General features: G+C 37.9%; 1 protein-coding gene across 2 annotated transcripts in view; it reads right to left on the bottom strand.

Annotated features, from left to right (window-relative positions):
- Nucleotides 1–13652, bottom strand: part of RFX3 (regulatory factor X3) — a 299582-nt gene that overhangs the window by 91448 nt on the left and 194482 nt on the right. For both annotated transcript variants that reach the window (XM_019517634.1, XM_019517633.1), the window contains exon 4: nucleotides 6503–6761. In XM_019517634.1, coding sequence (XP_019373179.1) covers nucleotides 6503–6761 — 259 coding nt within the window. The remainder of the gene's footprint in view (nucleotides 1–6502; nucleotides 6762–13652) is intronic.

The raw sequence follows: 13652 nt of genomic DNA, 5'->3' as shown, positions 1-13652 counted from the left end.
TCATGATACATGTCTTAAATACAGTTAAATCAATAGATCCTTTTGTTCATAGACAATACAGATCTATGGTCTTTTAAATAAATGTGTAAGTACCATTGCTTGGAAAAAATTGTGACAGAGAAGGAAATAAGAACCGATGACTGGAAGCTGAACCTGAAGCCAGACAGAAATCAAATACAAAATAAGGAAACATTATTTTACCAGTGAATCACTACAGCAAAAACATCCTGTATTAAGAGATTCTCTGTCTCTCTCTTCAGATGTCAACAAATAGACTGGATGGCCTTTTCTCAGGAATCACCAAATTATTGTCAATGTAGGAGAAATGTGCTGAAATTCTGCAGCTTATGTTATGCAAGAGGTTAGACTAGATAGTCAAATGGCCCCCTTGATCTACATATCTATGCATCTATTATAAAACTATAGTGGGTTGAAGATATTTATTAGTTATTTGCTTCCTTTTCCTATGTTCCCTTATGTGGATTAGAAAAATCAAAGCAAAAGAAAATTTTCAGCACTGTATGGGGAACTGCTTTTGCTTGATGATGCCTTTAATGCAAAGTGATTTCTGGAAGTTTCTCATTAGTTTGGCTGGTATTGTATCCCATTTACTTTTAAGGAATTATACAAAGTGTTTTGATTTTTTATGTAAAATATTTGTAAAATAATTCCATTTGATCCTTTTCTAAGGAATCTGATGCTTTTAATCTAAGGAATACTCTTTAGATATTTGACATAGGGAGATCTGTATGATGGTGAATCACATTTTATCATGTAAAGAGCTGGTAGTTTTCTTATTACTCCTTCTACTGTAAGCCACAGCAACCCCACCATCATTTACTCTCCATCTAGGATGCAACATACATCCTTCTTCACTTCAATATTATTACAGTAATCAAGAGTTAGGACAAGACAGTCCTACTACCAAGCAACCAGAAACTTTCCTTGACCTATCCAAATACTCAAAAACCAAATGTATCAGTTTTATCTAGCTGTTAAATTCTGAGCCCAACCCACCCACACATCAGTAACACAATATTCCTGCATCACTGATCTTGCTGCTGTACATTTTTTGCAAAAGTATTCTTAATAACAAGAAAAACGTAATTTACTACAACTAAACAAGCTAGCAGGGTGTTTGATGGAAATAAATTATGCCAATAATGGAAAGGTAATGACTAAAATCAATGCTAACAAAACTTCTTCATGCATGATAGCATTCTTATTAGTGTGCCTACAGAGGTTATTTTTTAATTAAAGTGCACAATCCAAAATATTTCTAGAAAATAAAATGCTTTATACAGGTAGTCAGTACCATAGCAAGGGCAGTACCATCAATGCATCATCACCAGGCACTGACTTGTAGAGGGAGTAATGAAAAGCAGCTGCTGTTAGCAGTCATGCAATTACTACTGTGATCATGGGAGCAACCAGAAGTCACCACTGCTCCTGTGCAGCAGGTGCCCACCCTTCTGGCCCCATGGAATGGGCAAGTTGTGTGGGATTGGTCTGCAGGCTGGATCCCGTGTAGGCTCAGTCAATGGGTGTGATTCAGTGTGCCAGCCTGACCCCGCATGCCTCAATCTTGTTGTGGAACAAGCCCATGTACCATCCAGGCTATGCATCACCACAGCCTAGCACATAGGGCTACATTATCCTGCCCACAAGATTCCCCACAGGTCCATACATTTGGTAGCAGGGAAGTGGCAATTAAGGCTGCCACCGATCCCCTGCTACCAAATTTCTGGATTTATAGGGAGCTGTGCACGCTGGGTGACATGGCCCACAGGCTGGAGGTTGAGCACCACTGTTTAATCCAATTCACGTTGTAACTTGAAAGGGACAATGTCATGTAATTTGGGCTTAACATTCATTGGGCTCAAATTCAGATTCTGTCAAAGCCTTACAAAAGGCAATATAAATAGAATTATTTCTGTGATATAAAACAAACCTGGATTTTAAGCAGTCCCCAATTATTTCAAGATTATATTAATACACAAAAACATTAAAGTGGAAGTGTCTAAAAATAAACCCAAAATGGTCAGTTAGGAGTTTATTTTTTTGAAGTGCACAAAAAATAAATAGCAAAGGGGTTGTAAGGTATATTACATTTTTTTCACTTTTATTTATCGAAGATACTGTTAAAATTACATGTAGCATAGATGCTGTTTTTTAAACACCTGACTTTAAACATGAGTGTCCTTTATGATAACAAAAAAATCTAATGAAAAAAAAATCAGGAACAGCCAAACTGTATCCATAATAAAATTATTCTGCTAATTATTACAGACATTAACTTATAATTTGATTAGTGCAAGTGAATAATAATAATATAAAGAAATTTGCTTGAGCGAATAGTAAAACAGAACTATGACAAAAAAGTGGTAGAGGTTATGATAAGCACACAAAATGGCAGTGAGCAAAGTTCTATGCACTTGTTTTCTTAATCTCCATGTGAAAGTTATACAAATTATTTAAAGTCTTGAAAAATGATGTTGCACATTAAAAGAGCAATTTTAAATACTATTTTATCTCTCAAATGAATTCTTTAGACAAATACAAAAAAATGTTATGATGATGTAGTTAGGATAAGGGTCACAAGTGAAATGAGCTCTAGCTATGTGAACTATAGTCAACTTTATTTTACTATCCCAAAGTAAAATAAACTGTTATATTACCACCATTTGCCTGATTTATAACTCCTAAGTACAATGAAAAATTGAGTAGGTTTTTTACATTAGTTTATAGTTTGAGCTTAACCTTTTATATTTCAGTTGAATCCATACATAAGAAGGGCTCAAAGTAAAAATGTGTATTCTAATATATATACATACATAATACACACACACACACACACACATATATATATCATGCACGCACATACATACGTTTAATATATATGTATGTATGTGTATATATATGTATGTATGTATATAAAAACAGGAAAATGCAAAATGTTTATATTTATATATGTATAAATGTATATATGCGTGTGTATACCTGTGTGTGTGTATAACGTTTTGTAAGTACTTGGTAGCCATGTTGGTCTGAGACAAAAAGACATACAAAAAACTAGAACTCTTGGTTCCAAAATGATACCTTTTATTAGACCAACTGGAAAATGGCAAGAAAATTGTCTTTTTCTGCAAGCTTTTGGGATCAAAGTCCCTTCGTCAGGCTCTGGGAAAAGTAATAAAAGGTATCATTTTGGAACCAAGAGTTCTAGTTTTTTGTATGTCTTTTTGTCTCAGACCAACACGGCTACCAAGTACATCCCTGAAACATGGAAGATGCCAAATTTTAGCTGATTTTGGATTTAACTTAACTGCAGAACAAGGAAACTTTTTTGCCTCCCTGCCTGCCATCTGACACCTCCAGGGAAGGAATTTCTACCTGATCAACACACCAAAGAGATACTCAACACAGCTCACAAAGACACTCTAATGGACCCAGAGGGACGGACTTCATCTTCAGCTCCCTCTGTCCAAAAGTGAAGTTTATTTCCTACCTATGGGGACTTTTTACCATCTTGTACCATCTACACTTTTCCCAGAGTCTGACTACAGGATTTTGATTCAGAAAGCTTGCAGAAAACGACAATTTTCTTGCCATTTTCCAGTTGGTTTAATAAAAGGTATCATTTTGGAACCAAGAGTTGTAGTTTTTTGTATAACATTTTGTAATACACACATGTGCATGCATAAATATACACACATTTTGCAATTTCCTAATTAATAGTTTATTATAAAGAAATGCACTTGCTATTTAATTTGCTTAACAGACATATAAACAAATACAACATATCTTAAAAATACTGAGCAGGAAGGGGAGAAACATTCTTTTGGTAATGAAAGGGCAAGTAAAGTATATAAATGCGATTTATTAATGGTATCTTTTTATTGCCATTTCAAACTTCATGTCATATAGTAATGTAAAAAGGAACACACTGAGCCCATAAAGAAAAACACAGCACATGAAGCAAAAGCAGGGGTATTGAGATAAGTAACTTGAAAAAAAGATTTTGTTTGTACATGTCAAATATTTCTTTTCAGAAAAAAACCCAAAAGTCAGAAAAAAATAATGCTTAAAAATACAGTCACGTGGGGAAGGGAGGGGGAACAAACTTTAAATTGATATTTATGCCCTTAAAATGCATTGTTTTTCAAAAGCAATGTGTCATCTCTTAAGCAAAAATTACCAACAATTCTTTGTTGAATTCCAGAATATATTAGGAAAAAAGTCCTTTCTAAATATTGTGAAATGCTGCTTAATTTTTGAAAATTTTCCAGCTTGGTTTTTAGTTGCAAAATTTAACATGGACTTTTGATATTAGTGACATTTTTCTATTACGTTAAATTTCAACTTAAGCCTACTACTTTCCCATAGTTTAAAAATATTTTAAACTTATGTTTGATATTTGCATCAAATCAATTGATAGCTTGTCCCTAAACCTTTTCCACTTATTTGAAACTACTGTCAACTTAGAATGCTGAAATTCAGGAATCATGCTATTTCATTCAACAGCAGAATGGCTTCATCCCACCTTAAAAGTAGCATTACATCTGTACTGGTTTGATTAGGTAAGGGAAGACCACAAGTGTAGTAGAAGAACAGTTCATATTCAGATGTAAATATAATAGTTAAGACAACACAAAAATTTACATGTCCTTTAAGTTTATTTTTCCAGAACATCAATTTTCAAATTTATGACAGAGACCCTCCCTTACTCCTGCCTATTGGAAACTATTCTAGTTCTGCCCATTATTTTGTAACCCTAGGAGTCAAACTAAAATGACCATAGAAACAGCTTGTGACATTGGAAAGTACAAATTTGTCAAACTTGTTCAGTTTCACTGTTCTGGACTACAAAATACAACTTTTCCAGGGGTGGACTTAATGTAGAAAAAGCCAGGATGTATGGTTATAGATATTTTTTTAAACTGAGAAAGTCTGATTTATCAGTACTATTCCTTTAAAAACTACCTATTACAAATACTGCAAAATTCATAGAAATGTTAGATAATAATGTGTTTCCTTTAGTGTTTACAAAAAAATATACAGAATCTCAGCTGCTGGCAGAGGCTTTGTTTTTCCACTCTTTCAGAGTATTATGATTTAGGGTACTCATTCAATGAGTCACAGTTCTTTTTAACAGTTTTGTTACAGCACTTGCTATATATGATGTTACAGTTCTGAGCTCCTCATTCCAAACTGGTGACATTTAAAAGATTGATACTGTTAGCTGAGTTTCAACTGATTTAGGGTGCTGACAGACTGGGGTAGGAGGACCACACCACTTTACCAGAAGAAGAATCATGTCATTTTGACCCGGCTCTCCAGGTGTCTGTATAGCTCACATGTTTCAGCAGGGCTTTCTGACACTTTTATCTAATACAGTAGTTCATTCAATCAGCTATTGGATAAAAGTGCCAAAAAGCCCCGCAAAAGCATGTGAGCTATACAGATGTTGGGCAAATTGGGACAAACTGATGCAATTCCTCTTCTGGGCATGTGCTGCATTCAATACAGGGGTGTACTGAACTGAAAGTAAAATGCTGGTGGGGTTTTGACCCCATGTCTGTAAGCACTGCTAGTGTCTCCAAAACAAAATCCCCTATTTGTTTTGCAGTTTTTGGATTAATCAGACATCAGTACTATCAACCTACTCTGTGTCTTGATCATCTTCTTTAGGACATTTTTCAGTTTGCCCTTGTTTACTCTCTCTCTCTCAGATACTTTTTTCTTTTAAGTTTTAATCTCTATATCCATGCTCAAGCATTCTCCAATTGTAGATAGAAATGTACATTAAAGCTATTCAGCAAGGATACAGTAAATATAAACCCATTTTATTAATGAGAATTAGGACTGATTAAGCTCTTAAACGAAAAGAAAAAAAACGTATCTATTATATTTTCATAAGGTTGCCCATCACCAGACTAACAGAGTACATCTTCCCACCTGTCTGAGTCCTACCACAATGGGGTTCTAATCTTATGGGAGGTGCCATAAATAATCATAAACAGAATTATTTTAACCGTTAATATAACAAGACTATTCAGAACTGGTGCTATGCTGAAATACGTTACAAAGCTAGCACCTAAAATGGATTTAGAAAACCCAGTGTATGAAATCCAATTACTCACATATATACAAATAGAGACATCAACTATAACATTCAATACATAAATAAAGTGTTTTTGGTGATATAAAGTTATGTTCCTTTTCCCCAAAGCAGGAAAAAATTTCCAAAGCTCCAATCTTTCAAATTATCATGCTCATGATCAAGTTTACACATGTGAGCAGTCTCAGTAAAGCCAATGACATTACTTACACACACAAAGTTAAGTGCATTAACAAGTGTTAACAGTATGGAGGCCATAATTACTCTTTTGTCAACACATTACTTTCATAATTATTTTTTCAGAAAGCATACATTGTCATAAAAGAACACAGAAGGACTAAGAAACTACCTCTAAAGAATTACATATTCTGAAGTACTTACTGTAGCTGGGGAGGCCCGGGTTGTATGCGTCACTGAATGACCAGAATTTTCCATTGAATTGCCAATCAGATAAGTCCCTCCTGTGCTGCTAATGAGCTGTCCTCCTGTGACACCCATCTGAATTCCTCCAGTCCCCACCATACTATGGGAGGAGACCACTGTTGTCACCTGCGCAGAACTTCCTTGCGTATCAAAGTAGTTCCCCCCAGTGTTTTGGCTGTACATCTGGGTTTCTGTGTAAGGATAAGTTGTTGTTCGGCTTTAGAAAAAGGAAAAAAAAAAAAGAGTATTTATTTGTATTCATTGTTTGGGGAGTGCAATGGTATAACTGTGGAAATCAATGTAAAACAGCTGCAACAAAATTAAATAAGACTGATGATCAATCCTTGCTCCCAGATAAAAAACATCTTGCGGTATCAGAGCACCAAGTAACTCATACAAATCTAAAAAGAAATAAGCTAAGTACACCTGAGAAGTAAAAGGTATATGGGAGTTGAGGAGAGGGACAAAGAACTAATCCAATATGATTATCTTGTAAAACAACATATTAATTCCCATCCATTTTCACCTTTTAAAAGCCTTTTGTGCAAATCAGCCTTTTCTTCAGATTATATTTATTTTATATAGCTCTGCATGCTGCTAAAGTGCAAACAAGACACAAATCCTGTGTATAGATGTTCCAAAACATCTGTTTGCATTTATTTTAAATTCATTAAAGCTTGAAAGGAAAACTTTGTATGAAATTAAGAAAGCTATGCTTGAAATTCTGAATGCATTTGTATTTTTATATATGTCATTATGTCTTACAGGTGTAAATTAAAAGCTAAGATGGGACAACATATATACAATATAGCAGCATTATGATAAAAAGGTGTAAGTAATAAAACTATCAGTGAGAAAAAACTGTTCATGGAGATGGTAAAAATAAAAATTGGAAACTGATACCAATACTTGAACTTACTCCCTTCAGAAATTGTGATAAAAGGCATATTTCTACTGCATTAACCAGGTACCTTTACAGACTTTGCACACAACTGACAAACCTTTTATGAAATACTATTCTTAATTTTACATTTGTAATAATTTATATTGGATTGTTACCCTTTTGTAAGTAATTTATATTTGTCTGCATGCATTGCAATGAACATTTTCAAAATCATGTAGCTATCCAAAGACAATTAAATAAATGTCCAATCTACAAATGTTTAGAAGGGCCCCTGTAGTAAAACATGTTTTACACAGACTATTAGAAAATAAAAAGAGGAAGACAACAGAAGCCCACAGAAATTAGGAAATATAAGAATGAAAAGTACTTAAACAGAGATGTAACTAATGAGTTTTGCACTCTGGCCAAAACTCCCTTGAGCCCTAGGGGAAAGACAGTGTGAGAGCAGGGGAATAAGATGGGAAGGGGGAAGGAGGGTGGTCAGCCTTAGAGTAGATAGGGGGTACGAGAGGACTCCATTTCTGTGCTCCCGCCAAGTTGGTGCTGAGGGCTGGTGTCCCTCCCCCTTGCATTTACACTACTGGTCTAAGTACAGACAATCAAAATGCCCGAGGCTGAATCAATTCAATCTTTACAGGTTAGTCTAAGCAATGTAGATTGAAGTAATAAGGAAGTGAACAGACATTCACTTTGGATTCTGGAAATGCAGGCACATGACCAAGGCCAGAAGCTGGGGGGTGCTAAAGCATGCCTCCCTGGTCTGCTGGAACAGACAGCTTGGGCCAAGACTAGTCTGCCCACCCTGCAAAGGGAGGTTTGCAGGGAAGGTGCAAAGCATCCTGGGATGCTGGGGTACTTTGAGCTAACTTGAAACTGGAGTGGATCTGTGACAGAAGTTCAATGGACTGATTTAACCTACATCAGTTAAGTTTGATACTATATCCATCCAGATTTATCTTAAACCAGTTTCAGCCACTCTGAAAGTGGCCTATGTATACTGAACTGCTGTTGTGTTACAGATTTGAACTGGTTTCCAGTCCCTTATACTGGTTTATGTGTAACTTCTATCCCTAACCCTGTTTTGCAACCTTAATTTTGTCCCCTTCTGCAAAGGCATTAAAATACTGCCTTTAATGACATTATTACAGACAACCTTTTTCCCACATGGGCCATCAGGAGTGCCCAACTCCAGGGCTTTCAGGTCTTCAGCAGAAATAAGGCCTCATGTGTTTGTCAATTTTGTATTTACAGAACTGGAAATCATACCCTTGCTGCATAACTGCCCTGCAGAATCTGACAGAAGTTATGTTTCTGGGTATTACATTTGCAAAGAAAAGCTCAAAAAAATATGAATCAAGTATAAATAATGCTGTAACATCTGCCAGTGTCTGCACAAACCATTAAACAATAGAAGAGCTTTGGGAAGCAAGACCTGCTTCATTCACCTCAATGAGACTCTACTATTCTATGGCTATGTAATCTGGCATTTTCCTAAGTTGCCACAGAGTTGAACTTTTATGTGACAGAATTCCTCATTTTACTAAGGCTGGTCATTCAATATTCTTTCTCCTATTTCCCAGCTGAACTAGAACCCATCTGGCTGCTGCCTCTTGCTTTCCAACCTTCTCAAAAAGGGGATGTTAAATGAATTACAGTTTATGCTGCCTACACTGTTCCAAGAAACTGGACAGCATAGGGCTGAGGAACATCAACTGGAGTCTAGTATGCAGCCATGAAGTAGAAGACAGAACCATAAGGTGACAAGTCAGGCAGCATAGCTCTCCAACAGAGACTTGGAGAGCTAGGAAATAAACTGCAGAAGCTGGTCACTAGTCCCCCTTATGTAGCACGTACGAGGAGAAATAAGTTCAGTTAGGTTTTATAGACATTTTGAGAGTTAAAACCTCCCATGGAAAGGAGTGGAAGAGGACTGGCTAGTAGGCATGATAAAAACCTCCATCTTTGAAAATAGTCCTGGAGATCAACAATCATCAACAAAGCTAACATTAATGAATACTTTTAACTCTAAGTCACAGCTCTGCACATTTCTGTGAGGGGCAGGAACAAAGAATGTTTCATGATTATAGAATAAATTTATATTGCTACAAAAGTTAGCACGGCTGCTGTAAAATTTGGCTTTGCTTCGTCACAATTTAAAGAACCCTGAACATAGGCCTCTTTTACTGAAACAAAACGAGTAACTGTAAGCAGGCTCTATATGGAATAGCTGTTTAGAGGGGAAAATAAAATGTTTCATCAACAGGTTACACAATTCAGGAAAAAAACAAATGGAAAGTTACACAATAGTTTGAAGCTTCGCGTACTGTTTCTATTCAGAGGAGATTCGGCCCGATTTGAAGGCTAAATCTCCTAATATGAATCGAAATGGGAGACCAATAAAAAGGTCCAAATCAATTTGGAAAAGATTTGGAGGAAGATTTGGAGATTTGGGTAGTCCCCACTCACTGCTGCAGGGAGCTGGACCTGGGCGCCATGCCGGTAAGTGTGTGTGTGGGGGAGGTGTCAGGCCCCATCCCCTGCCTGCTCCCCCAGGTCCCCTGAGCACCCCTCAACTGCTTTCCCAGCCCTATCAATGGCTACCCCACCTGGCCTCATTGTCCTGGCTCTTAAAAAAAAAAAAAAAAAAAAGGCCTGTGCTCACCGGCTGCTGCAGTGGCTCTCAAGGCTTCTAGGGGCTCATCGCAGAGCACCCCCCCATGCAGTGTGGGCCAGTGGGGTGCAGCAGAGATTCCCCCCCCCGCCTTACAGGAGCCTGTGATTGTGAGGCTTTTTTTTTTGTTTTTAAAGAGTCAGGATGCAGGGCAACCATTGACGGGGCTGGGAGAGCGGGTGGGGGATGGGGCCTGTTTGAATCGGAGATTTGGCCAATTCAATGGCAGCTGAATCTCCAAATCAGATTTGACCAAATTGATTTGGGGCAGTGATTCGAATCACTGCATCAAATCACTGTCCCCCAAATCGGCCGAAACCAAATACGAAGCAAATACTAGCTGCTTCGCACAGGCCTATTACATAACATCTGTGGGATCTGGCCAAGATGCTGAAGCCACTTGTCTGTTTTCAGAGACATAATTTCCTTAATAATTACTCCTATACTTTGTAACACCTAGTTACAATCCTTTTGGCATAAAGAGAACTGGGTAAGTTTCTGACTCTGCTTTATCAACCTTATTTCTTAATCATTTAGAATAGTTCATGTTGGTAAGTTGGTTTCTTCTTTCTGCAGGAAAAGATTGAGCACATCAGCATGAACTAATGACCAGTGTGTATACAACTAGAACAAGCAACAGATCCTAGGTTAGCTATTAAGAAAAACAATGAAGCTATGAAAAATTAACAGGTTTTTAAAAAGAAAATAACCTGCATTTGATTTATAAATGAAGTAGAAGAACAAGTGCTCAATAACAATTTTTCCTTCTCTAGATTCTGAAATTCTCTACCTTTAAAACAAGTTCAGAATACACTGAGTTGGAACTTATAAACTACATTGCCACTATACTAGGACCATCATGGGCTCCCTCTAGATTCCCCCTTATTCTTCAGACACCCTTTACAAGCCAAAGAAGATGTTGATCTGAAACCAAAAGAACACTCAAGAGAGTTGAGAAAAATGAGCTGGAGATTTTTGTGCAAGTATTTCGTATTTTGCTTTTTCATGGCTAAGGTCCATGGTAAACACTACATTTAATTCTGCCACATATAAGTAACATAACACAAGGCAGGCCAATTTATGGTACCATAAAATGGCAAAACAACCACACACAGATCTTTCACTTAAATATGATACATTTTTGTGGCCGGTTTGTATGGCTGGCTTGCTGGTTTGAAATTCAATGTGTGGCATGTCCCAGACCTAGGGCTGCCCCATCTAGATCCTGACAATCAACTGATTTTGGGAATGGGGCATAAAATTCCTCAGACCCCAAACACACAACTGCTTTAACATCTGCCAGCAGCTTAAAGCATAGATAGTGATACTCTTTTACAAACCATACGCAGAATGTTTTGTTTTTGTAATTACCATCATTATCATTAAATCAGAGTGCCAACAGCGCTGGCACAATAGACAGAGTGTGCTTAAGATTTAAATCTAGCTTATGACAAATCTCAAAATGTAACTGATAATGAAGAGGTATCTATGAGCAGGGTTATTTCCTGCAGGGTGGCCAGAAATCATTATTGGTCCAATGTCACTTAAAACCCCAGAGGAGATTGCTGAAAGGGGGCACACTGTGAGGAAATGGTTTATAAAAAAAAAAAAAAGGAAGCAGCCTGTGATCTGAACAACTTGCTACATGGAGGGACCAGATAGAAGGATTTTGTTTTGTTTGTTTCAAGACTGCACTTTAGATAACTGGCTGAGGAGCAGTTCAGGGAGCAAACTTGCCTGCAGAACCCAGGAGGCTAAGGAACCTCTTATAGAACAAAATCAAGAAGGCAAAGATGCAATTTGAGTTATACCTGGCAAAGGATATTAAAAGCAACAACAAAGGGGTTCCACAAGCAGGTTTGCTACTTAATGGCAAAAAGTGAGCTATTACTGGAAAATACAAAGACAACCAAACAGTTCAATAGCTGTATGTTGCTTGCCCCCACAAAAAGGGGTGAATTCTGAATAGATGGCTAGCACAGTCAATGTAAACAAAGAAGGCAAAGGGAAAAATAAGAAAAGAGCATATAAAGAATATTTCACTACTTTGAATAAAGTGAAATCAACAGGGTGTATTGAAAGAACTACCTGATGTGATGTTGGAGCCATTAATCATTATCTTTGAAAAGTCATGGAAGACAGGTGACATCCCACAACACTAGAAAAGTGCAAGTGTGGTGCTCATCTTTGAGGAAGCAGGAAAAAAGGGGAGGGAAAAAGAAGACCTGGAGACTTTCAGGCAAACTAGGAGATCAATCTAGAGTTCTCTCAAGAACTGACAGAGGCTGTGCATGCATGAGGCATAGTCGCCATGGGAAACTTCAATTATCCAGACATCTTTTGGGAGGAACACTTGGCCAAGTTAGATCAGTCGTGTTCCTTCCTGACCTGCATCAAAGAGCTCTTCCTGACTCAGGAGGTGCACGGGCCAACCAAAGGTAACACTCTTTTAGACTTGGTCCTGGCCAAAGGAGATGACCTAGTGACCAACTTAAATATAGAGGGTAGCCTGGGCGACAGCAACCATGAAACCATCACATTCACAGTCCGTCATAAGGCAGAGAAATTAGATAGCAGGGTTGAAGATTTGGACTTCAAAAATGCAAATTTCACCAAGCTCAAGTCACTAGTAGGGGAAGTGCTGCAGGACCAGGGACTGAAGGCAAAAGGAGTGCATGAAGAGTGGATGCTCCTTAAGGACACAATCCTTGAAGCACAAAGGAAGTCCATTCCCATGCAGAGGAAAGGTAGCAGAAGGACTGGGAAACCCTCCTGGCTAAACATGGAAATCATGGTTCTCTTAAAAAAGAAGAAAGGTGTACAAACAATGGAAGCTTGGGACAGTCCCCATGGAGGACTATACAATAATGGCCTGTATTTGTAGGGAACAGATTAGAAAGGCGAAGATGGTAACTGAACTTAAATTAGCAAGGGAAATCAAGGACAACAAGAAGTCCTTCTTTAAGTACATAGGGAACAGGAGGAAAACAAATGGGAGCGTGGGGCCACTGCTCAACAACTCAGGACAGCTGGTTACTGGCACTCAGGAGAAAACTGAACTCCTGAATGACTACATTGTTTTGGTATTTTACCGGGCCCAGGGAAAAATCATGCCAGGCAGGGTACAAAATGGTCATGGTAGAAATAACTGCCTTCCTATTATTGCCATATAACTGGTGTGTGATCAATTAAAAAAATTAAACATATACAAGTCAATGGGACCAGATGAATTTCATCCGAGAGTGCTGAAGGAACTGGCCAAAGTCATCACGGAACCCCTGGAGAAACTCTTCCAAAACCTGTGATACCCCAGAGAGGTCCCCAAGGACTGGATGAGGGCCAATGATGTGCCCATCTTCAAGAAGGGAAGGAGAGAGGACCCGGGTAACTATAGGTCAATTATCCTAACTTCTCAGGGAAAATAGGGGAAGACGGAAAGGAGTAGTGTTGCTTTGGGGTGGGGAATGGTACATTGGAAGGGTCTGCTGAGCCAGAGGAAGTAGTGGGAGAGAGGGGTCAGCAGCAGCTTTTCT

Source organism: Gavialis gangeticus, unplaced genomic scaffold (assembly GCF_001723915.1).
Source record: "Gavialis gangeticus isolate Ggan-Ray unplaced genomic scaffold, GavGan_comp1, whole genome shotgun sequence".
NCBI lineage: Eukaryota > Metazoa > Chordata > Crocodylia > Gavialidae > Gavialis > Gavialis gangeticus.
This window is presented reverse-complemented; position numbering and strand designations above follow the sequence as displayed.